This window comes from Felis catus, chromosome B4 (genome assembly GCF_018350175.1).
Source record: "Felis catus isolate Fca126 chromosome B4, F.catus_Fca126_mat1.0, whole genome shotgun sequence".
In the NCBI taxonomy this organism is placed as follows: domain Eukaryota; kingdom Metazoa; phylum Chordata; class Mammalia; order Carnivora; family Felidae; genus Felis; species Felis catus.
The window spans coordinates 95,184,243-95,210,566 of NC_058374.1; the positions used below are offsets into that span (position 1 = coordinate 95,184,243).

General features: G+C 42.1%; 1 protein-coding gene across 4 annotated transcripts in view; it reads right to left on the reverse strand.

Moving 5' to 3' along the window:
* The window catches only part of PTPRB (protein tyrosine phosphatase receptor type B), a 118,471-nt gene that overhangs the window by 83,388 nt on the left and 8,759 nt on the right, over positions 1–26,324 (reverse strand). For 3 of the 4 annotated variants that reach the window (XM_006933890.4, XM_003989041.5, XM_019835220.3), the window contains exons 3-4: positions 23,549–23,805; positions 4,653–4,926 (exon numbers count right to left, since the gene is read on the reverse strand). In XM_006933890.4, the coding sequence (XP_006933952.2) occupies positions 4,653–4,926; positions 23,549–23,805 (531 nt within the window). Of the gene's footprint in view, positions 1–4,652; positions 4,927–5,332; positions 5,943–23,548; positions 23,806–26,324 lie in introns of those variants that run through there. The other variant, XM_006933891.5, reaches the window with a different exon arrangement.

Sequence of the window (26,324 nt, forward strand, 5' to 3'; positions counted from 1 at the left end):
GTAAGTGATGGAGGAGGCTGCCTTTAAACTGAGCTCTCAAGCATTATGCAACCTACGCCTTCACAATACTCCCTAAAAATAAAATTAAACAATATATGGTTAGTATAATATATAATTTATACTCTTTTAAGACATTTTAAAACATGTTTGTTTTTGAGAAAGAGAGACAGAGCACGGGCAGGGGAGGGGCAGCGAGAGGCACACATGCACATAATGTGAAGCAGGCTCCAGGCTCTGAGCGGTCAGCACAGAGCCTGACACGGGGCTTGAACTCATGAACTGTGAGATCATGACCTGAGCCAAAGTTGGACACTTACCCAACTGAACCACCCAACTGCCTCTAATCTAAATATTTTATACTCTTATCTACTAAATAAAGTTAGTAAGAGTCTTTTGTGTACTATAAAAGCACAAGACAAATATTAGAGTATTATTTTCTTCCTGGGAAAGATAATAAATATTCTTAGGTATTATAGATTTAGCCATGCATAGGGAGGAATGGTACCAGAATCTTAATGCCAGTGAATAAAAGAAAAACTATGTCAATAGCTCTTGAACTTCATTTTACATTGATTCACTGTGATATTTGTTCAAAATCAGACACCCTAGGCTCCACTCCTTCTAAATTTGTTACATGTGGGGTAGAAGCCAATAATATATGCTTTTATAAGAGGCTCTGCAAAAGATTTTGATGTAAGTAGCTTACAGACATTATTGAAAAGTATTGGCTGATGTTTAAAGCTCTGTAAGTGTATGGACTGAATTGTGTCCCTCCAAAATTCAGGTGTTGAAGCCCTAACCCCCCAGTACTTCAGAATGTGACTGTGTGTGAATATAAGGCCTTTAGCAAGGTAATGAAGTTAAAACGAGGTTGTTAGGGTGGGCCCTAATCCAATATAACTGGTGTCCTTAGAGAACACGGACACGGAACAAACATGAGAAGACACGACAAAAAGGTGGGCATCTGCAAGCCAGTTAGAGATTCCTCAGAAAAAAAGCTGCTGACACCTTGGGCTAGGACTCCTGGCCTCCAGAATTGTGAGAAAATACATTTCTGTTATTTAAGGCATTTGGTCTGGTATTTTGTCATAGGGTCCCTGGTAAAAGTAAAACACTGTGAAGTGAAAATAAGTAGCTGATATGGTGATTTGGTGATTAAAGTTCCTGAAGTGTACTAAAGACAAATGAATTAGCCATATTAAAAGAGCTCATTGTTTTTCACTCTTTGTTCTAGGCTGATTATTTAGTAGCTGAACCTGACTAACAAGAAGGCGTGTGCTAGTAAGACATTCTTCCTATAAGTAAAGTTCTCTACTACTGGACTACTTCCCTAAGGCTCTATAACTATCTATAACCCAACAGATCATATTTTTAGTATATATACATTCTCCCACTGAAATATTCATCTCTTTCATTCATATCTATCTATCTATCTATCTATCTATCTACTCATTCAGCTATCCATTTGTTCATCCATCTATCCATCCATTTAATCAATATTTATTGAATACGATGTGCTGGTTGCCATTTTAGATACTGAAAAACCACTTCTTATTTCTGGGAAGATAAAAGCCCCCAAAAAGTTCTGAATGAAAACTCTACAGTTTCATTTAAATAAACTCAAGTGCCCTTAGTATGCATTTAAGTACAGAAATAAAGAACTGGTCCAGGGGGATTCCAGTGGATTGGTATCTAAAAGGAGAGAAACTACAGCTTAGCTCTAGAGAGTTCTAGGCAGACCGGTTTAGCTTTGCCAAATCTTCCAGTGTTTTAAGGGAACCTTCATAAAGCTGGTATTTTTGTAAATTTGCCATTTATAGTGCTGGTGAAATAATCTGGATTTTTCGAAAACATTACGTGAGCCAAATGAAACAAATTTATTATTTAGACACCTAGACACCCTTAAGGGCTACCAGTTTGTAGCTCTCTGCTTAGACTCTGAGGACACAGTGTTACAAAAGTGTTGGAATTTTTCCATATCTGTTGTCTTCATTATTTGATTTCCAGTGAATTCACAACTAAATAAGTTGGCTTTCAACTTATTATGGCTGTTGCATCAACCATTTAATGACTAAAGAAACCTGAGAACTGCCTAATGTCTTCTCTATGATTATGAAAGTGTGGGATCCACGAGGCAGGCAAGGTCTTCATCTGGGAAAGAAGTGATGAAGCTCTGTTCCTACCTTCATCATGACCTTCTCCAGCCTCTGCACAAGACTGCAAGGGCTGGGACCACGTTTTGTTCAGCATCCTTATAAGTGCACCAGTCACTACTTGGCATGATTCCCTGCAGGATCCATGCTTGATAAATGTCTGCTGAATCCACGGATGTTCTTCAATTCTGACTTAAAATCTGGAGTGAAAACTGATTGTTGCTGAAATAGTTCCCATTTAGTTAAAACTTTTTTATCTTTACGGTCATGTCTACATGACAATAAATTAGCTATTTTAGACAACTCCTCAGGAAAAACAATCAGACAAATCACACTTGGAATGATACAGAGATCATCTACGCAACTGTTGTATCTCTAGTCAAATCATGTCTTGTTCTCATTCTATTTTATTCTAGACTGAGAAGACAGGCAAAATGGAATAAGGAAAGACCAATACATTTTGAGTAGCTTTTTTTTTGATTGAAGTTGTATCTCAGACTTCACATTACACTACTAGTTGGTCCTGCTTTACTAACAGTAAAATAGGATTTGTAGAGTTCATCTCTATAGCCTGGCAATTTAGAGAACTACTATACTTTCTCTCAAATAAATGAAAAATTCACATGTGTCCTTAAAATATAGAAAGCACCAATGACAAAAAACAAATAACAGGCAACCAAAAAAATCCTTCCTGGAAGATTTTAAAAATATCTTAAGTAAAAAATGTTTATGTAAGTTAAGTTATTTTTAAAGGGTAGAGAATCCTAAGCCTTCTACCATTGTACAAATAAGTATGGGGGGAAAATATCATTATATAAAATCACCTGCAAATTTCATTCTTCACATGTATCAGGGAGCTCATAAAATTTGTGGTGAAAAGTATATTTGTGATACTGTAAAAAGTAACTCCTTAAGAAAAATGATGAAAGCCTGAATGCCAATGGAGTCTTTTTTTTTAACTCAACATAGTCAATAAAATGCAAATATGTCTTACATTTCACAAATGTCTCTGGACTTGGAACACCTACATGCATAATTAAACTTGGAGCGCATTCTAACTCGTAACACCCACAGTGAGTCCTTTTCCTATTTTTAAAAATCGTTCTGCCCCATTCAACAGACATCTTAGCAAATGCAGTATACACATCTGGAAGTTCTATGCCATAAATGTCACAGTGTTAGCAATCTGAGTGTTCACAAAACCATCCTCACAAACTGAGACACCAACAACTTTATGACTAAACCCCAGCCCCTTAACGTCTGTAAAATGTTCTCATTATGTAGTTGATTTCAGTCTTTCTTTGATTCCATATAAAAACATAACCCATTTTTCCATTTAAGTTCCTGCAAATCTCAGAAATTATCTAGATGTTTCATCTGAAGCAAGCCAAGTGATGGAACTGGGCATTCTTAATTTTTCTTTGAAAAAATAAGAGAGTTGATATTTGACTGACTTATTACACGAATCCAGCTACATTTCCTGACCCAGCTGTAGCTGCCCTGAGAGCTGAAAGCTCTCACACATTTTTAAAGAACTGTAGCTCAGGAAGTAACCTTTGTTCAGGTTGACCATGAACTAGGAGTAAGACAACACATTTCTACAATTTGACTTCCAGAAATTTTCTGTGAAATTGACCTTCCCGGGTAAAAGTTTAAAGTTTCACTAGTGCAACAAGTAAAGAGATTGTTAAAAGGAGGACTGATGACGTCATCAAACAGCCAAGTTGTTAGAGAATTTAGAGCACAGTTACCGGGTAGCTGAGAGGAGTAAGGAGGTAAGTGCCAAGGGATTGGCACTTGGTAAGAACTTGGACCTGAATGACAAGCCTGACACTCTTATTTTACAGAAAAATGAGGCTGGAGAGATATACTCTTACCATTTATTCCTTGCGTGGGTTGCCAAAAGTGTAAGGAAAAGAAATGATTTGAAGCCCAGAGTAACTGAAGGACTTTCTCTGATATTACGCTGTTTTAGTTATTCAAGTTATAGAAATTAATTTTCATGCCCTCGTTTGATGGGATTTTTCCAATTCTCCCCTATGAATGGCTCTATTCTACTCCTGAAGATTTTATGTCCTGGTTCCAAAAATAAAACTAAGTTGAGGGAAGGCATATCCCTAATCATTGCACTTCCATTATTTATTCTAAAAACATTAAGTTAAAATTATTCCAGGGCTTGACAATTTAATGTGATGGGAGCCCAAACCACATCATTTTAACAAATTTAACAAATTCCCCCCACAGCCCACAACTCCTGTCTGCTGTGCTCCCCTTCAAAGGGCTAGTCCGCTGTCTTCGGCACTAAGGAAATCTCTCAAAGTCAACCAAGCTGCTTCTGGCCAGATCTGAAGAAACTAGAAATCTTGGTCAATATTGATCTTCACAGGTATTTTTACCTTTAATTTTTGTATGCCTGGAACTCAAATGAAACACCATCCTGAAAAGGCAGGGCTCAGCCCAGAGTGGCCTGGCTGCCCATCTGCACCTGTCGCCCCTTACCTGTTTGCAAGACTACAGTTCTCTCTCTTCTATCCAGAGACACAATCCTGAAGTTATAGATGGTTCCCGCTTGTAAATCCTTGGGGTAACATCCATAGGTGAAGTTGTCTATCCGCGTGGGGTGGCACAATGCGACCCCTGACATGTCACTGCTATAGATGAGGCTGAAGTTACAGGGTGACCCCAAAGTTCTCCACTGGAGAGACACGGACCGGCTGGAGACCTTGGACTCTGTCAGGGTGACGTTACATCTCACTGGCTCCCCCAGTCCAGCCTGCAAAGGAACCAGAGGCAGGTGAAGCCCACAGTCTAGACTGCCCAGGAACTTGTCCACTGCAAGGTCCCCAAGCCGCCTCCTCAGCCCTCAGCCCCAGCCTCGGCCCATCCCTTTGCCCTCCAGCCAGAGAAAAGGCCCGCGGAGAAGGTGGGTGGCAACTTTCTCCCTCGCTGCTCTTTCCAGGGAACAGCTGGAGAAAGAAGGTGGCTTTTGCGCCTTTGAAGTAGTGTGAGCTGTCAGTCCGGCTGGGGGCTCAGAAGAGGATCTTTCTTCCCAAAGGAGAGGAAGAAATCCTGCCGTCTCCCTCTGCAAAACACAACCCAGGCGACCCGACAGCGGAGTGGGACTTCGGTCGTCGGCGGGGAGGGGCGCGTCCGCCCGCGACCCCTCTCGGGCCACTCACCTGCAGCAAGCTCAGCGCGGTCCACAAGGCCAGCCCGGCTCCATGGCTCAGCATCGCGCTCGGCGGTGACCACCCGGACTCGGCAGAGGGGCTGGGGGCGCGGGGCAGCCCCGACGGCCGGCGCAAGGGGCCACCTGTTGCGAGCGCTCAGCGCGCCCTGCGGGCGCACAGCGCTTCCCTCCCGGCTGGCGACGCGCAGGGGCCGCCGCTGCTGCCGCTGCTGTTGCTGCCGCCCCGGGCGGGCTGCGGACGCGAGAGGCGGCGGGGGCAGGCGGCGCGCCGCCCTTCCCACGCTGCCATGCTGACCCGCGCTGCCTCGCCCCGGGCCCCGGCCGCGGACTTCCGCAATCAAAAGGCAATTTCCTCGTCTCCCGGCAAAGGAACAATGCGCCGGCGAGGGAGGGAGCCCCGAGGAGCCAACGCCCGAGGCTGCCACGAGGGCCCCCCCCCCCGCGACGCGGGCCACGCTGTAGCCCACCGCAGCCCACTGCCCCGCGCCGCCGCCTCCGCGGCCCGGGGGTCCCGTCGGGCCCCACCGAGCTCTGCCTCCTCCTCCTCCTCTCCCGGACTTTCACTTCTTTCCCACCCAGTGGCCCTCCTCCCTGCCGTCGTAGCCAGGATCCGTACTTGCTCCCTCTCACTTTCCAGCTCCCCCCTCCGCCCCCTACCTCCCTCCACGCCCAGCGCCTCCCCCTCCCTATCTTCCTTCCTATCTTCCTCATCTGCTTTCTCCAGGGCCTCTTTTCCCAGGATTAAACTTGACCACAGCAGATTTCCCTAGGTCGCCTACAGTCCTTCCTGAAGCCTTTTATTAGAGTGCTGTTGCCTTTCTCACCTCAAAACACTCACTTGTCCCAGTGCACACCCCCCTGACACACCAGCGACAGAACAAGACCCCCCCCCCCCCCAGGATCTTGTCCATTGTCCACTTGACCTTTTTGTTTTTTTCTCTGCCATTCACTTTCCCCTTTCTCCTGTCTAGAGGTCGGCGTCCTCCCTAAATCTGATGCAAATGGTGCTGACCAAGAACAAATATAATCACTCCCAGTTGTTCATCCCACAAAGCAAACCGCAAAGCAGTTTCATCACTGACCATCCAGTAGTTAAAACCGTTTCATCCATAATTGTCCAAGCAATAGAAGAAAGCAATAAAACTCTCCTTTGTGGAAAATACCATGCATGGCTCAGCTCCCACACATATAACGAAAATTGGAATTTACTCCGTTTTCAGCACTAACTTTATGCTTTTTAGCAACTGCCTGGGTACCTGAATGATCATGTATCTGAAAATGGCTTTTAAAAGAGTTCCTAATAACCAAAGAGCAAAAATGTTTAATTGCACACATATGATAAAAGCAAAATATTGCAACAACTTTTATAATGCTCGGTTGCTTTTCTTGGGTGCCATCCCTGACAACTGCCAAAAAAGATAAGATTTTACGTTTTAATTTTCAAAACAGAATACTCTGGAGCTAAAGCAATAGGAAGAAAGTCACATTCCCTTCTTTTTCAGACAGGCAGATTATACATAAAGCTATATTATTGACTTCTATATCAACTGTATCTACTCTGAGGATAAGCAGAAAAGGGAACGTTCCAATTTTTTTAGAAAATATGTTCTTAAGAAATCTTTTAATGAAAACATGAAATTCCTACCCCTTCAGAGATTCTACGGGCTTTAAATCTGCAAGACCTCAGATTTCCTTTTCAAGTTCGCAGACACTTAAAGGTCAAACCTAAACATGTGCGCATTTCAGGGAAGATGGAAGGAACCTTTCCTATTTCTCTGCCCACATGACTTGCCTTCCAAGAGAGCTTTTTTGGCCCTCTGTATTTTGTCCCCAAGTTCAATGGCTTTTCACAGCCTGGCATGCCTTTCTGCAGCGTCAGAGATGGTCCCCTCCACTCTCCATTAGATACTGCCAGCCCACAGGCTCTCCTCAGCCCTTACATGAGTCTTTTTGTCGCTTCATTGCTTTTTTTCAACATTACCTTTTTCTTTTCTTGCTGTATTCAGAAAAGAATGTGGTTTCCTTGTCTGTAAAACTGGAATTGTATCACTCTAAATACTTCCCAGAGCTGTTATGAAGAATGAATAAGGTCACAGATGTTAAAGCATCTTTGTAAACTTGAATTTGCCATCTAGGTGTTGGTTTGCCTGGTAATAGATAGCATCCTGGTCACATTTTTTTTCCTCTCTTTTAAATTCATCCATCATGTAAGTTGCACATTTCTAACTTCTGCCTATCTTTTGCTTTGTCCTTTCCATTGAGGTTTATAATATTTTCTCATAAATTGCCCCTCAGAGTTGAAGTCTTCTCACCCAAATACACTAAATACCCTCTGTCCTTTGTGGAAATCTACTATAAATCCTGTCTCCTCCAAGTTTGGCCAACAATTTTTGTTTTCTTTTAAACACTACATGCCACAACCTACTGTACCGTATAAGTTAATCTAAAATTATATTTCATTTTCAATATACTTTCTAACATTCTACCTATAATCCTTAGGTGTAGGCAAATGCACCAAAAAAAAAAAAAAAAGGCAAAATTTAAAGCACTAATCAAACAAGGCAATCACAAAATATCCTCACAAAACAGTTTAGATGCTTACAAATTCTGTTATTAGCAGTGATTCGTTAAGAATGCCCTCGGAAATAGGAATTCGGAAAAGAAGAAATGGTTTCTTTAAATAGGATTCTTTTTTTTTTCATGTTTATGTATTTATTTTGAGAAGAGAGAGCATGTGAGCACAAGCAGGGGAGGGTCAGAGAGAGGGAGAGAGAGAGAATCCCAACCAGCCTCCACACTGTCAGCACAGAACGCGATGTGGAGCTAGAATTTATGAATCATGAGGTCATGACCTGCCGAAATTAAGAGGTGGATGCCTAACCAACGGAGCCATCCAGGTGCCCCAGTAAGGTTCTTTTATTTTTGATCTACCAAAGAGAGGCACGTGTATTTAGAGTCATGTGTCATCACTTATCTATTTTACTATCAGTGTATATGAACAACCATAGCAATGCACTAAGGAAAGGACCAGTAGTCAGGGCATTTCTTTTCCAAAGTTATATGACTCCTAGTTCTTTTTCTTGGAGAATCTTAAGGCTTACAGCAGAGTTCCCCCCCCAAAATTAGTGGTTCTTAAATAGCCCATAAGGACTAATATGGTATGAAACAACAAGGAAAACTTTAAACTCAGGTTTTTACTGATTACATTTTTCTTCTTAAAAAACACTTGCATTAATAAGAGAAACCAGAGAGAATTGTAATGGATTCAAGGCGGTGTGGGACTGGGGAAAGTTGCCAGATGTCGTTTTTTCTATGAGGAGTTTATTTGAAACTACTGTGCAAAGTATAAATAAATTGACTCATTCTTCTTCTTTGTTCTCATCTTTGTTTGGAGTTCCTCAACTTCTTTTAAGCCTATTTATCCTGCATATGCTTTAGAGGTTACTGCATTCCAGGAATTTGGGACCAGCCACTCCATAACTTCTCAGGGGACAACGTCTTCTCTTTGCCACTTGGAAACATTTCCCAGACTACGTGGGAAGGGAGGGGATGCTTCTGATGAGACGCGAGTGGACAGACAGTAGCCTTTTAAACAAATTGTCTTAGCAATCATAATTTACATATTCATAAATTATGAATTCATGGATGAAAGCATGGCTCTTGCCAGCTTATGAACACAAATGTTGAATGACACAAGTGGACTTCAGGGGCCCAGGGGCCACACCTTGAGAACTGCTACTTCAGATCAGGGTTTGAGCTGGGTGTGGGAAAGGTTGGGGGGCTGAGGGGAGGGGGGAGCAGACTGGTAAAGTTACTGGTTAATCCAGACTCCTCACTTATGACCTAAAACTCCATTCATGACCTGGCATCTCTTCTGCTTGCCTCCTATGCTCCAGCGGCCTTGGTCTGATAATGCATTTACTCACTGACTCGGTAAATATTGACTGAGCACCTACTGTGTACCTGACACAGAGCTGACTTTGTCGGGCTTTATGCCTGCTTTTTCATCTCCTTGGACCACTCCTTCCTAGATTCTCTGCTTGGTTATCTTCCTCTCAACCTTTAGGTCTCAGCTTTAAACACACCCCTACGATAGGGCCAGACCCTTTCTGACCACCCAAGGAAAAAGTGTCCTTTTATAACTATTCCTGTCATCAATCCATTTGTTTAATTCAGCGCATTGAGGACACTTGTTATAATATAATGCTTGTGACTGCCTGCCTTTCCCAGGCATATGGAGAATTCCCTTTGGGCAGAGTCTTTGTCTGTCTTGTTCTTCTTGCTTGGTTAAAAGTTTCAACAAATATTTGTTGAATGAATGGATGAAGGAAGGAAGGAAGGAATCTTTGTAGCTGTTCAGTAAATACTGTCATGTGAATAAGTATTCTAAGCAAGTGCTTCTAAACATGTTCTTGTTGGATGCCTCAAATATCTTGGAAAAAAGGGAGGAAAAGAAAAGAGAAAAAAAGGGCAAAGGGATAAAAGATTGATTTTGAGCAGAAAGAGGTGGGAAGGAAGATAAAAGGAGGAAAGGAGAGAGGGGAGGAATTCCTATTCTTCAGTATGATGGTTCTCAGGTGCAGCATGGCATCTTCTGAGAACTTGCTAGAAATGGAAAGTCTAGGCCTTATCACAAGCTGAGGATCAAAATGCCATGGTGGAGCCCAATAATCTTAATTAAATCCTGCAGCAGATACCATTTGTATTAAAGAGAGTTAATAATATCTTATTGTTCTTTCTCTTATAAATTTAAATTCTGAGCTCTTTGGTTACAAGAAGCTATGTAAGTGATTTAGAAAGTCTTGAACTGTTTTAGAATGTGTCAAATAAGTGAATTGGTGATATATAACAGTATATTTTATATAATATATGCATACTTATATATTATATAAAATATATATTCTACTATGTATATTTAGAACAAATTCGATATTTATAACTTCTCAATAAAAATAAAATGTGGATGCTAAAAGGAAAAAGAACCAACATGCAGCAAACTTAATAAGTATTAGATGATGGGTCAATTCTGCTCTTTTTCCTCCAAGGAAATAATTTTTTTTATATTTATTTATTTTTGAGAGGGAGAGACAGAGCATGAGTGGGGGAGGGGCAGACAGAGAGGGAGACACAGAATCCAAAGCAGGCTCCAGGCTCCGAACTGTCAGCACAGAGCCCGAGGTGGGCTTGAACCCAAGAACCTCGAGATCATGACCTGAGCCAAAGTCCGATGCTTAACAGACTGAGCCACCCAGGCATCCCTCCGAGGAAGTACTTTTGTTATGCAACTCTCATGTGTGTACCCCCAGATATGGTTAAAAAGAAGAAGGCCTAGCAATCAGGCCTAAAAACGATTCTAAGATGGTGAATCCTTTCTAAGTTTTCTTTGAGCTGACTCAGTAGTAAATTATGACAGAAATGAAAACAGTTTTCACTAGCAGGTGTCATACATTTAAAGAGATGCGTTAAAATTTAAGGTAAGGTAATTGTGATAAGCAGTTGCTGCTGCTTTTTTTTTTTTTTAAAGGACCATGACTATCCTCTTTTGTGTTTAGAGGCACCATTTTGGGAGGCTTATATTTCAAGGAATCTTTCTAGCTTCCTGGTTCATAACCTTCCTAGGTCATAGGTGTCCAGGAAAATGGAAATAATAAAGGCACTTGGGGGAGAGAGGTTGCAAGGATTAAATGAGAAGGTGCATGTTGTATGTATAGCATGGTCCTTGAATAAAGGACTCAACAAATGTTAGATACTATGATTATTAGTAGTAATAATAGTATATTATAAATACCAATACATCACAGATGCCCAGCACCCAGTGATGCTAGAGCATGACACAGTCCGTGGATGAGAATGTCTTTCTGAGAACATCCGAATGATAATACATTATCACGCCTTTCCATCTTGTACCCAAGAGAAGCCCTTCAGTAGATGAGCACAAAAGACATTTAACACTGCTCTGGCTGGCGGTCATGCCAACATTTTTTTTAAGTCCTGGAAGGGAGGGGTGGGAGTGCACCAGGCTTCCCTGTCTCCCTCAGACACATCTCTAAGGTCTCCTGATACTTTTTTTCTACAACAGTTTCCACCCTCTTCTCCTCCCCTAGGTTTTTTTTTTTTTTAATTTTTTTTCTTAAGTCTGGTGGAAAAGGACTTTGCATAGCTTTTGCCCCCGCTTTGTAACCATACACAGACGGATGACTTAAAATGAGGTGACTGTAAACGAATCACCTTTCCAATCTCCAGTGCTTCCTCTCCAGCTTCAGTCCTGCTTTTCAGTCCCTCCCACCCTCGGAAACCTGTCTGCTCACAAATGTGAGGAGTCAAGGTATGAAGGCCTCCTGGGTCTGTGATCTTAATATTGTTTTTTAGAAATGGGAATATGTGGATAATGTTGAGAAAAATTGATTTTACGTGTAAAAAAAAACCCCACTGGATTTTGATTTTTCTTTAAAAAAATTGAAAGATGGAGGCTTGCTGGGTCCCCATTCTGCCTGCCTCTTCCCCACAGCTCTCCTTTCTCTGCTGGATGAAGCAGATGCCAGGCACGCTAGAGTCCCCTGGATGTTGGGGCAAACAGTGATCAAAGTGGAAGATCAAAGGGTCTTATCATGTTTTTCAAAATGTAATGAAAAACCTGTTGGCTAGATTATAAGCCTTGTGAAGGGAAGAGTCATGTATCTCCATTAGCTAAGCCACATCCCCAGGTCGTGGGGACTTAATGCTACTTTATACTGACAGAGGAAACATTTATACCCCTACCACTAAACAAGGGCAGGACTAATTGTAAATCTGAAGCCAAATGTCATTCTTCAGCTGCTCCAATGCCACCCTGGAACCTTTAGCATCACAGAATCCAAGAGTACCTAACACCTAAGCCTTGGGATAAACTAGTGTCCAATCGGCCCCTGTTCCAAATGGACAGACCCTGACCACTTCATGGAACATCTACTGCTTCTCAAATAATCAGGACCACCAGGGTCAAAACTCTTAGCAAAGGACACTCTTTTTGATATTCTCTCCACAGTCATGTTGTTCTGGGCTGGACGTACAACAGCCTTGCAGAAGGGGGAGCAAACACAAATGTTCCCGGACACACAGATAAAGGGCAAGCACCTAGTAAAGCTATTGCACATGGGGTGTACTTATTGGTCCAGATCTATTAGGAATCCAAAACAGGGGCGCCTGGGTGGCTCAGTCAGCTGAGCATCCGACTTCAGCTCAGGTCATGATCTGAGCTCAGGTTCGTGAGTTCGAGCCCTGCGTGGGGCTCTCTGCTGACAGCTCAGAGCCTGAAGCCTGCTTTGGATTCTGTGTCTCCCTGTCTCTCTCTGCCCCTCCCCCACCCGCACTCTGTCTCTGTCTCTCTCTCAAAAAATAAACATTAAAAAAAGAAAAAGAAAAAAGAAATCCAAAACAGAAGAGCTTTGAAGAAAAAGAGGTGCCTCCTCTGTACCATAGAAGGTTACATAGCTGGGATCTCATCTGGATTTAGCAATGGGGATATTCTGCTGCCAGGTCCCCCAAAGTGTGGGAAGAATGGAAAGGATTTTCATTTTAAAGATGGCTCCTGGAATTCATAGCATTTCCCCTTTCAGCGGTGTGGAGAGTAAGCGGGTGCAAACAACATGTAACTGGGGAAAGTTACAGAGAATTAAAGGACTTCATCTCTTGCAGAGCTTTTGGTATCTTATCTTCAAAATTATCAAGTGACTCATCCACCAGTTCCGACTCTTGGTTTTACTGTTCTTTCTTGCAAATTCATCATCATTTCTCTGTTGTTCACATCATCATTTCTGTGTTTGCTCTTCTCTTCCTCAGCCCCCACCTTCTCTCCCCCGGTCCTTGACCACGACAGACAGGTTTTAGTTCGTCGGAGCCTCTGGTCTATCCCTAACTCAGTAGCATCCTTGGATTCTGCCCTCTAAACCCTCCCCCTGCCTCTTTTATTTAAGAGACATAGAGAGCGATCAGGGAGGGGCAAAGAGAGAGGGAAACAGAAAATCCTAAGCAGGTTCCATGCTGTCTGCGCAGACCCCCAAAGTGGGGCTTGAACTCACCACCTGGAAGATCATGACCTGAACTGAAACCAAGAGTCAGATTATTAACCGACTGAGCCACCCAGGCGCCCCTACCCTCTAAAAGCCCTTAAGCAAACTACTTTTTATTTTTTCAAACTTATACATTGTGAGAATTCCACAGAATGCTTCCATATATCTTTACCCAGACCCACGAATTCTGTTTGTTTTTTTATTTTAACATTCTGCCACATTTACTGTATTGTCTTCTTTCTCTCCATATATACTGTTCTTACCTGAACCATTTCAGAGTTGGTGGTGTAATCTCAGTATAGTCATCACATTCAGAAAATTCAAATATTGTTACAATGCTTTCATCTACACTCCATATTTCATTGTTGTTCATTGCCTCAATAACGTCCTTTTTAGCATTTGGGTTTTGTTGTTCTTTGTTTGTTGCTTTTTTTCTGTAGTAAGGATCCAGCCTATGATCCTGTATTGCATTTTGTTGTCAAGTGTCTTAATCTTCTTTAATCTGAAACAATTCCTCAGCCTTTTCAAATAATCCTTATGACACCGACCTTTTTGAATGATACAGGCCAGTTATTTTCTTCTTTTTAATGTTTCTTTATTTTTGAGAGAGAGAGGAAGAGAGAGAGAGAGAGCAGGGGAGGGGCAGAGAGAGGCAGACGTAGGATCTGACCTGGGCTCTGCGCTGACAGCAGAGAGGCCGACATGGGGCTTGAACTCACAAAATACGGGGTCATGACCTGAGCCAAAGATGGACGGTTAACTGACTGAGCCACCCATGAGGCCTTAGGTCAGTTATTTCTATTGTGTTGTTCTCTGTTCGCATTTGTCAGATATTTCCATGTGATTAGATTCGGTTACATGGCTCCAGCCGAACTTTTCCCCCTCTCTTTCATTCAATGTCTGTTCTAACGAGCTGATTATTCAATTATTCTCCAAGGGATTGCAAACCTAATCGCACTTTACAATCAATGGGGAGATTTTTACACTTTAGGTGCTGTGGTCCTACTTTAGTAGTAAATGCCGATTCACTAGGGCTGAGGCAGAATTTCAGAATCTGTATCTTTTAAAATCTCCCCTGGTGATTCTGAGGTCTGCAAGGCCAGGGCAAGAGCCACAGACTTCCTATCTCAATTAGCACATCCTTGCTTCTCCTTTGATGTCATTTCCCCCTTTCTTTGCCATTTTCCCCACTGCATCAGCCCTTACCTGCTCAGGGAAACCGATGTGCCAGAGAAATGCTGGCATGTTAAAGAACCCATTTCAATGCACATGTTGTATTTCATGGTTGCATTTTTATGTGCACATCATTTATGTTGTGACAAAATATGAACATTGTCCTGTTTTTTTGTACACAAAATAGAAAGTAATGCAAATCATAACAGAAGGAAAAGAAAAATCGTTGCGATTTAAAAGCTGGAGGGCCTCAAGTAAATACAAACTATATTACGCTGTTGGCACATGACAATCCACTTTAGCTGGCAACCTAAGAAAATGACAGCTCTTTGCCAGAATTAAGCTTGAATGATGTAAATTATAGATTAGGGTCTTTAGGAACACATCCCTTCCACAAAACATTACTCCCTAGGATGACCTTTCTGCACCATTTGCAGCCTCAGAATCTGCTTATATTTTATCCCATGCACACTAGAGAATCTAAGAGTTCTTCCTTGTTCAGGAGGAATGATGAGGGTTTTCTGTTTTCTGTTTTTGGTTTCTTGCTACATCTTTGCACTCCTCCTTCTGGGTACTTGCCTCAATAAAGGGGGAGTATTGTCCTATCTTTAGTTCTGGCCACAGAATAGTGGTGGCAGTGGGGCACGTCCCCTCTATGCTGTAAGTAACACAATAAAGGAGGTCGCCCCAGACTTGATGGAGGTGTACGGAAGTGGGGATTTTCTGCATTTGCCTTGTTACTTATTTGGAGGCTCACAGTGGGCTGTGATCTCTTTGAAGGCCAAATGGAAGGAAACACAGAACTGTTAAACCCGGAGCGGCACCACAATGGCTATTCATGAACTGAGGAAACGCATTCCCTCTCCCAGGCCCGAGCCCCGGGCAGGGTGGGGAGGGGAAGAAGGAGGTGTGCCTCCAGACAAGATTTATGGTTACTTAGCAGAATCAGCACCAATCGGGAACACTTTTTAATGTATACCCAACATCTTATCCCCCTCAAAGGGTTTTCACGTAATAATGTCAGCGTATCTGGTTCTTACAACTCCGTGAGGCAGGCAGGGCAGGGATAATGAAGCAGGAAGAAGTTGGTGTTAATTGCTACAGTTATTGAATCCTTATCTCGTGTAGCCAGCGTACTAAGCACTTTGGCTACTCAGATTTTAATCCTCACACTGTGTTATAAGGCAGAGCACCCTTAGTCATCCTTATTTTGAAGTGGAAGCAATTATGACTGCAGTTGAGTAAACAGTAGACGCCACCACAGAGATTTAACCCAGGTTTCTCAGACAAGGGACCCCTACTTTTTACCACTGTACCGCACGGTCTCCACCAAGGTCACATGGCTGAAAAGGGGTCCAGATTGGACTGCTCTTAAGAGTCCACTGCTCAGGGGTGCCTGGGTGGCTCAGTGGGTTAAGCTTAAGTCATGATCTTGTGGTTCTTGGGTTGGGGCTCCACTCGGGGCTCTGTGCTGACAGCTCTGTGAGCCTGGAGCCTGCTTTGGATTCTGTATCTCCCTCTCTCTCTGTGCCTCCCCAACTCGCACTCTGTTAACGTTAAAAAAAAAAAAAAAAAAAAAAGAGTGCACCTCCACTACTCAACAGACAGAAGCTGGTCAGATTTTGAAGCTAAAGTGAAGTTCAAGGCCCACCCTTTGGATGCCACTTCTTCACATTTGATTCTTCCCCCTGTGCCCCAAACCCCAACCGGGGTCTCCCGACCCCCCGCCGTGTGCAGACCTACTTCCTGCTGCCCCCGGTCCTGCCGGTCTCACCTTGCCCATAGCAAACGGCTGGCATACGCAGGGCACACATCTGACACCTCCATCCAGCTTCATCTGCAATTGTGCCCGTGCACAGAGACGCAGTGTATCTTTATGTAGGTGGTATATGGGGATGCCTGGCTGAGGGTGTGCCCGGGGGCTGGAACGCAGCCCGTGTTGTACTACCACGTCCTGTCACTCACGGTGGAACCGTGCGCCTGGCAACATACTTTTTTTAATTACCACAAAGACCCGGGTCTTGCAGCAGTTCCCTGTCTTCCCAGCCTCCACGTGCCCACCCGGGGCCCCATTCCTTATGGGATGTACGCTCTGTGAAGGAATAGCAGGAGGCTGTAATTAGATAAATTAATTTCCATTCCCTGATTATTTAGCTTTTATAGCACCCTGCGCCACCCCCACAAGGCACAAAAGTGCCATCAATTTTGGGAAACCAAGGCATCTAGAAGCCTGAGAGGGAGACATTGTTGGTCAGGGACCAGATGTTTCTAGGTCAGTGTTTTGTTTTGTTTTGTTTTTAATGTTTATTTATTTTTGAGAGAGCACAAGTCAGGAAGGGCAGAGAGAAGGGGACAGAGGATCCAAAGTGGGCTATGTGCTGATAGCAGTGAGCCAGATGTGGGGCTCAAACTCACAGACTGCAAGATAATGGCTTGAGCTGAAATTGGGCACTCAACCAACTGAGCCACCCAGGTGTCCCCTAGGTCAGTGGTTCTTAAACATCAAGTGCATCCATGTGACTTGGAGGGCTTGTTAAAACACAGATTGCTGGGCCCTCCCCACCAGAGTTTCTGAATCAGTAGGTCTAGGGTAGGGCCCAAGTGGTTGCATTTCTCCCATCCAAGTGCTAACCAGGCCCGACCCTGCTTAACTTCCGAGATCAGACGAGATCGGGTGCGTTCAGGGTGGTATGGCCGTAGACAAGTGGTTGCATTTCTAATGAGTTCTCAGTCTGGGGTCCATACTTTGAGAACAACCAGTTTAGGTATTTCCTAACTCATGTGGTAGACTAGCTTCTTGTTTCACCAGCCTTGTCCTTGTGAAGACACACACAGCCACAAAATACTATCAATGGTAGAATAACAACAGCAGCTAACAGTAACTACACAGGATTTTTCAGCCCTACTCTAGGCACATGACTGGTGTCAGTTTATTTAATTCATGTCTAGGGTGAGGGAGAGAGAGCAAGGGAGAGGGAGAGAGTTAGTTTTGAAGCCAAGTATTGACCCAAATCTACAGCCTTCCAAAGACAGACCCCCTCACAATGGACAGGCAAGGATTTGAGGAAAGTGGGGAAAGGAGAAAAGTAAGGAAGATTCTCCTCCCAAAGGAACTAGGACAACTTTGCAGTAGCGTTACTAGTAATTGTTTCAAACTATGTTCTCCTTGGCATTTATCTTCACTAAAACGAACTCTAGGTAAGAGAATAAAGTGACTAGGTATGCAGGTATGTGTATGGGTGTGTGAGCTCATTTTGTTCTGCTCTTTTCTAATCTTTTGACCTCCAATCCTTGAACTTTTAAGCCTAAGCTAGGCATCTGCAAAATAATAATAATAATAACAATAGCAACAAGAATAATAAATGCCATGGTAGACTGCTTAATGACCATAAGTTCCTGCCACCCGAGGTGTGTGGCCCTTTGCAATGTGACTTTCAGCTCTTCCTATCAAAAGAGGAGGTCTATTTTCCTTTCCTTCAATGCTGGCCTGGCTTGTGACTGCACTGATCAATAGAATGTGGCAGAAGTGATGTTGTGTGATTCCAGAACCCAGGCCTCAAGAGGCCCTTTGCCTTCTTACAAAACTTTCCTGAAGCATCATGTAAAGAAGTTGGGTAGCTTACTAGAGGAAGAGAGGCCAGATGGAGAAGAACCGAGTCACCCCTTCCTGCAGCCAGCCCTGACTGCTAGTCATGTAAAGAGAGGCTCTTGTCAATCTTCTAGCTCAGTTTAGCCTCCAAGCTAAATGCAGCTTCAAGAGTGAGTGCAGGTGAAACCGGCAGAAGAATCACCCAACTAATCAACAAAATCACGAGAAATAGAAAACTGTCATTTTTTACAAATTACTAAGATTTGGTTTGTTATACAGTGATGGAAAATAGATACAAGTACCCACCTCCCAGAGTATATGAAATTGCTTAGCATAGTTCCTGGCATACTAATCTTAGATATTATTTTTGTCTCTTAGATTCTTTTCTTTGCAGACTTTGTACAGTGTCTCTTCATGTTTCACTCCTTGTAACTCAGAGACTGGTGATGAAAGGGAAAGACACAAATACAAGCCACTTTCTCTTTGAAATGTTTTGGGTCATCTCCACCCCCGTTCCCAGCCCCATGTTCCAACCCCAATTCATTCTTTGATTGTGGATCTAGAACCCTGTGGTCATTGCATAAACACTAATTAGTAGTAATGACATACATAGCATTTCCAAGCATAAAATCTTAGTATTTTGGTTCTTGTTCTCTTTTCTCTAGATTTCTACTTCAGCTCAAGTGTTCTAAATTCTACCTAGTGGCTACATGTGACTGGGAACAAAAGGAATGACAGATAATTTCATAGTTTCACTAATTAAAATAACAAGTAGGAACTAGTGACTATTTTTGGATGAAGATTCCATTTGAAAACACGGATTTCAGATCGTCATCAATAGTTTCAAACAGAGAGGGAGGCAAACCATGAGAGACACTTAAATACAGAGAACAAACTGAGGGTTGATGAGGAGACTGGGGGAAAGAGGAAAATGCATGATGGACATTGAGGAGGGCACTTGTTGGGATGAACACTGGGTGTTGCATGAAAGTGATAAGTCATGGGGACATACTCTCGAAACCAAGAACACACTGTATACGCTGTATGTTAGCTAACTTGACAATAAATTATATCAGAAAATGCAAATTTTAGGTAAAGATTGAAATCACTTTCTAACTCTCCATCCCACCCAACCCAGTTCCTTTGTCTCCCTCTTTCCTACTCTCCTACCTCTTATTAGGTTACTCCTATTCTTCTTTAGGCTCAATTTAGATATTCCCTTCACAGGAAGACACTCCCTGAAACCTTCACACCAGTTAGGAACCTTGCTTTTGAATTCCATAAGAGCCTGTGTATATTTCCATTTCCTTCAACCCCACACAGCAGATGGTGAGTTCCTTCAGGGCAACAGTTTTGTCATTCATCTTTGTGTCTCAGTGGAAAATAGCAATGAGAGCTATTATTTCCTAAATGCTTGCTAAGGACCAAGTGCTATAGTAAGCATTTTGCACGTATTGTCTCCCCCAACCCTTGCAACAGCCCTCAGAGCTGGGAGTTCCTTCTTATAGGTGAGGAAACTGAGGCTTAGAGAGTTTCAGTAACTTGCCAGGTCACTGGCTAGTAAGAAGCGGAGTGAGGGCTTTGATCTCAAAGACTCAACCACTCTGTTCTGACACTAGTTAGGTCCTCAAAAAATGTTGTTTGAGTTGATGAGCATTTTCCAAAGCTACTGAATTGCATGGCCATCAATGCCTCTTCCCCTTTCTTCTAATTTTTTTTGGTGGGGAATTGAAGGGTGATTAAGAGATGAAATGGGGGGAATTAGAAGGGAGAAAAAGGAACTGAAGATTAGCTCCTGAATGAAACAATATATGTATTATTATGTATTAAACATACTAAACTCTAGACATATGCAAACTTAAAAACACTAAAATGAAATGTGCAATAAAAATGTGCATGGCTATTCAACATGACCATCGTATCTGGACACGGACAGTAGATGGGTCATTTGCTACCCATGTGGTCAACAATTCCACCCACTTCCATGCCATTTCAATTGATTCATTTTCCCAGAATTCCATTCCATTATCCCTACTCTATTTTCCTGCACTGTGCTCTACTCCACTCCACTCCTCTCCATTCCGTTTCATTCCAGTCCAGTCCACTCTTCTCTACTTCACTCCATTTCATACCATTCCTCTTCAGGCCACTCCCCTGCACTTCATGCTGTTCCGCTTCCCTCCCCTCTCCATCTTGCTCCACTCCATTCCACATCTTTCTTTTCCTTTCCTTTCTACAAAAACTCTATAACATATTGAGCACTATGTTCAGATGCTGGAGACGCCAAGCTGAATAAATACGGTCCTTATCCTCACATTCAGATTTTTCCCATCACCACCTGATAATATACCACCCCAATTCACAGCCCAACTGTACTGTCAATCCAAAATCACCACAGACCAGTTGCTATCTGATAAAAAAAAAAAAAAAAAAAAAAAAAAAAAAAAAAAAAAAAAACCCAAAAAACAAAACAAAAAAACCCCCAATGGACACACAAAGATTTTCCTTTTACAGAATTCCAAGCAATCAAGTCAAATGATATCTAGGTACAGAGATAGAGTATCTTTCAAAATTACTTTCAAAGGACAAGCATTTTACCTTCCACGTGACTTTTCCTTTCAAAATACCTAACTACAGCTATTTGTAATTGACTGTTATAAGGTAAATGCTCATGCTAAATCAAGTGATGATCTAGCAGAGATGTCTTGACTAAAACATTAGAGTCATGGAAAACTGCAGTTTTAGAAACTGCCTTTGGAAGGAGCATAGCTTTTAGAACTTCAGCTTCCCAAGACATAGTTAAGATTTTGCCTGTGCTTCAAGGAAAAACTAGGGGATGAGTCATGACTTGATGACTACTGGATACGTAGCCATTCTGGTGCCCCATCTGGGAGCTCACAAACATTGCGGAGGATTTCGCTTTAGAAAAAGACCAAGGGGGCGCCTGGGTGACTCAGTCAGTTAAGCATCCAACTGAACTTCAGTTCAGGTCATGATCTCACGGTTCATGAGCTCGAGCCCCAGGTTCATGAGTTCAAGCCCCACATCGGGTCTCTGCTGTCAGCAGGGAGCCTGCTTCAGATCCTCTCTCTCCCCTCTCCCTTAGCTCCTCCCTGACTTGTGCTCTCTCTCTCTCTCAAAAATGAATAAACATTAAAAGAAAAAAAAGAAAAAGACTAAGAAACAATAACAATAAAAAAAACCCAAAATACACCCCTGCAGTGCATTTACCAAGACCAGAGACTGCAAATCCACGTATAGGGCTGGATCAGTTGAGCTCTATAACACAGGGCTGGGTTGACCCAAGGGCAAGGGTGCCTGCAGCAAAGCTCTGGATGTTCTTGATTCATCACAGTAGAGCCTGGCTGCCTCTAGGAGCTCTTTCTGTGTTTGTTTCACAATGGTCCAATGTGGAAAAAAAATGGGAAAATGTTTTTTGCTAAAAGACAATCCTTGAGTGTGCAGGCAGGTGTGTTTTTATTACAGTTTTATTCAGCCTGTTTCTTAGTTGACATACTTAACGTATTATATGATATATATATATATATCAGTTATTATATGATATATATATATATATATATATATCAGTACAGTATGTGCTTATTTCCTTTTCTGAACTGGCATATGTGTATATAAGATATCCTATATATTCTTAAAATATACACTTAATTTTTGGTGTATTAGTTGTGTAAAAAAATTACATGTACACATGTATTTTCAGATGTACGTGGATACTCTTACAAACTGATGTTTTGGCTGAGACACATTCAGTGGAGACAAGAAGGTGCTCCGCCAAGAGGCATTCAGTTTCAAAAGTAAGTGGCAAATCTCACTGGCATCAGTGGGTGGCAGGGCTTAGGAGTTAGAGATTTAAAAAAATTTTTTTTTCAACATTTATTTATTTTTGGGACAGAGAGAGACAGAGCATGAACGGGGGAGGGGCAGAGAGAGAGGGAGACACAGAATCGGAAACAGGCTCCAGGCTCTGAGCCGTCAGCCCAGAGCCCGACGCGGGGCTCGAACTCACGGACCGCGAGATCGTGACCTGGCTGAAGTCGGACGCTTAACCGACTGCGCCACCCAGGCGCCCCAAGGAGTTAGAGATTTAGAGAGAGCACAGCACCAGTTCATGATGGCAACCTCGAGTGCCATCTCTCCTGTTCTCATTTCCTGTTTTCCTTCCCCACTTTCCAAGCCCAGACAGGTCTGAAACCACAATGATCAAACTAGGAGAGGTGGGTAAAAAGCTAGGTGGGATGTGGGAGGTTTTGGACAGTTTCCCTTTCCCATCCCTTTGGGGTGGGGTGAAGGGAGAGGACAAGCTAAGATTTATGTTGAATTTAGACTTTGGGTTACTTCCTGAATTGGATAATCCTTGCTAATGGGTTGAGAGTGAGTGTTGAGTTTTAAAGTGATAATCAAGAGCGTCCAGAAAAGTCACGAGGCCTTCCTAAATTCTGTTCAGAGGCAAGGGAAGCACTAGCTTGTAGGGAAGATTTAGAGTAAAGGAAGGCTGGAGATAAAAAGAAAGTTCCACAAATTATTCAATATACTGGTTATATTTGTTTTGTGATCAATACTGAAGTAGGTGCTTACTACTCAGGAACCACATGCAATATTAAATTCTGCACAACGGGAAAGAAACCAGAGCACTAAAGGGGCATTAAGTCATACGCCTAGTGTTGGGCTTTTACTTTCTTTCAATTGTTTTTGGTTTGCTTATTAGGAAACAGCTAAACACTTGCAAATGAAGCAGCATTTTTGATTTGTCTTTGCAAATTGCACTTTTGCAGTCACACTATTATTGCCTAAAACGGTGGCCTAAAGCCCTGAGTGGGAAGCAGACCGGAAGGGATGAACTGAAATACTCCGTGAGCAGACTCTACGACTGCACTGTTGCTGCTCCCCCAGCCGTTAAACTTATCTGCCCTTTGGTGGCTGCTGATGTAGAATTGGTATATGACTTTGCGTATTTGACCATGTTCACAAATCAGTCATAGTGATTCCTGAATCTTCCATTGCTTTGTGACTCTTTCCACTCCCTTATGAGCATAAATGATTGTGGCATACAATCAGGGGAATCTGCAAAACACTGATTTTAATTTCTATTTCCTGTTTTTAGGTTATGCGTAAGACTATGAAGCCTGACTTTGGTTCAGAAGTGTGGCCAACCTGCAGGAGTGCAGTTTTGACATCGCGGCCTGATTGTCTTTCCCTTCGTCCTATCTCAAAGAGTTTTTCATCGCACAGAATGCACCATGCATAATTAGCAGCTAGGACACAGAGTACCTAATCACACATTTGAATAGTGGCAATTCTAGCAGAGCAGATCTTGTCAAGCAGCGGGCTTTCTGAGACCGTTACAAACCACGCCCCACACCCATTCTCCCCTTACCTCTTCAGTGGTGCTGGAGAAGGGCCGAGTAGTCCAGGGGACCCAAGATGTCTCAGTCATTCCAGTCGTCTGCAGACTGGGGTGCTGTGTCTGTCTGCTGTGGCGGCTGTCGTGTTCTGTTGTACTTCTGGTGAAGGCCTCTGTGGTATTCCTAGTAAGGTGTTCCGGGCTATACGGAACTGCATTAAAAGTGGTGGGGATTTGGGGTGGAGCCGTGTTTCTAGCGCTCCTTACCGAAACTTCTGCTCCCAGGCCAGCTGAGGTAAAGAAAGGACAGTTGCTAAAATTACCTTCGTGTTTTGTGGAGTCTTCACATAAAAGCAATTTGACTTCAGAAAAAGCAGGCCTCTTTCATAACAGGCATGCGAATGAGCTTCAGTTATATGAAAAATTCAAGATCTTGGAGTGTGACAATGCTAATTTCCAGTCCACCCATCCTTTGTCCATCTATCATAGGGTCAGGGGAGTTGTAGAAACCGCTACCAGAAAACCTCAGTTCTGTGTAGAAGACAGAATTAAATTTACTCTCTGAGCATTTAGGGAGTCATGAAATTGGCTTCAGGGGGTCCATGAATCTCGAAAAACTTTATGCCACGTCCTAAATATATGTCCGTGTATACTTTTTTCTTGTGGGAGACTTTCATAGCTTTCATTCAACTTCTCAAAGGGGTCATTGGACAGAATGCCAGGCTGAGAATCACTGCTAACAACTTGCCTAGCTTCGTCATGCAGATGGACGATTCCTGGGAAAGCAATGACTTTCTTTTACCACAGAGCCAACTGTTTCCAGTCCTAATTGTGTGAGCACCAAATCCTGGGACAGTTGTAGTTTCTGAGCTCCCTATCTTCTGTAATTGATTTAAAACTTTTGAACTGGTGAGATTAATGTATAGCTTTACTTTGCAAGGCTGAATTACCAATACTTAGAAATAATTGATTTGCAAATTAGGTTCACCTAGCCATAATTTTAAAACGTGCTCTCCATCTGTTGGGGATCTCGCTAACATACAAATTCTGGTTGAGTAAAAGTTGTCAAGCCGGCACTCCTCACAAGTTCTCAGGGCATGCCAATGCTGCTGTTGATGGTCTTTGAACCACACTTCGATTAACAAGACCTGGAGAACAATCGTATAATATGAAGTGTTGGAAAGGACTGTAATTATGGACTGAGGGGTATGTTTAGATGCTTCTATCAATTTCATTATGTGTCACAGTTTCCTAGGATATAAAATCTTGCCCAGTTAGATAACTATAACTTTGAAAAGTTTCTGGTTTAAAAACTGGCAGAAGGAAGATTTTATTTTTTACTACTCCATTAGTGGTTCATTCAACCAACTATTTATTAAGCAACTACTATGTGCTAGGTGAAGATCTAGGTGAAGGATTGCATTTTCCCTGTTCTGGTCCACCTTTCTGAGCCCTCTTTTGAATCTCATTTATTTCCATTCCAATTTCAGTGGACATATTTTGTATGATAGCATATATAAAGAAGAGAGGGATAAGGCACAGAAAAGAGGATAGAAATGGAAAAAGTATTTTTAAAATTTAGTAAGATAAAAAAAATCTCACCAATTCTCTTAAAGGTTAACGAAATAATCATGACTGTATTAAGCACCCTCTTTGAGATGTGGAAAGTTGTGCAAAGTACCCTGTACATGGGGTTGCCAGGTTTAGCAAATAAAAATATATGATGCCCAGTTAAATTGGAGTTTCCAATAAATAACTAATAATTCAGAATATTTAGCATATGTCAAATATATAATATTACAAAGGTTATATTATATGTTACATATTATACTGGGAATGTACTGATATTAAAACGTTGTCATTTATCTGAAATTCAAATGTAATTGAATGTTCTTTATTATAGCTGACAAACCTACCTGCATATCTACTAGGCCTAGACTTTAATAGATTTTTGGACATTCCTGCTAGTTTCTGTTTGTTTTTTCCTTCTGAATCATATGCCATTGCTATTGCGCCCAGGTTACTACCCTGAACATAGACCAGATTTATTTATCCCTGGGATGTTTTCTATATGACAAACCCAATTGTTCTATTAGCAATATTCGTTTATAATAAACTCCAAAAAGCAGCCCTAATTTTGCAGTCTTAATTGAATTAAGTGCTTGAATGTTCCTTCAAGAAGACATTTGTCTATTGTTGGGGTATAAAATTTTCTGTACGTAGCGATTGGTATTTTAGTTATTTTTGGGCTTTGACCAATGCCGGTCCTCTGTGTTGATTACCACCTATGACATTTTTAGCTTTTAGACCCTCAAAAAAAATTTAATTATGGGGTTAAGACAAAAACAAACTTCCAAATACATAGTATGTAATTATGTGTCTTAGCATGTCAACCTATGCTTGTTCCTCTTCACTGAGGAGGAGATGGTTAAGTTCTTGTTCTAAGAACTTTTTTTTATTCATCAAGTTACATGATTCATTCAATGGATGAAACAAGGATCTCCCCAAATTAGATAAATGATCAAAACACTCTTGCAATTTCTGTGTAAGTAACATAGCTTATTAGCATCACGTGTAGCTTTGGAACATCTTATGGAAAAAATTCAGTCTTCTGAAATTGTCTTTAACCTTCTAAGTGTATTTTTAAAACCCTCCAAACAAGTCCATTTTACATTTTAGACCACTACCTTTTGTTCTAAAGAGAGAAAAAAAAAAAAGAATATCCAAGGTCGGTACCCCTTCATTTTGTCACTGTGTTTTTAACCTGTGCTATTTCAGAAGCAGGAAAGAAGCTTTAGTCTTAACATTT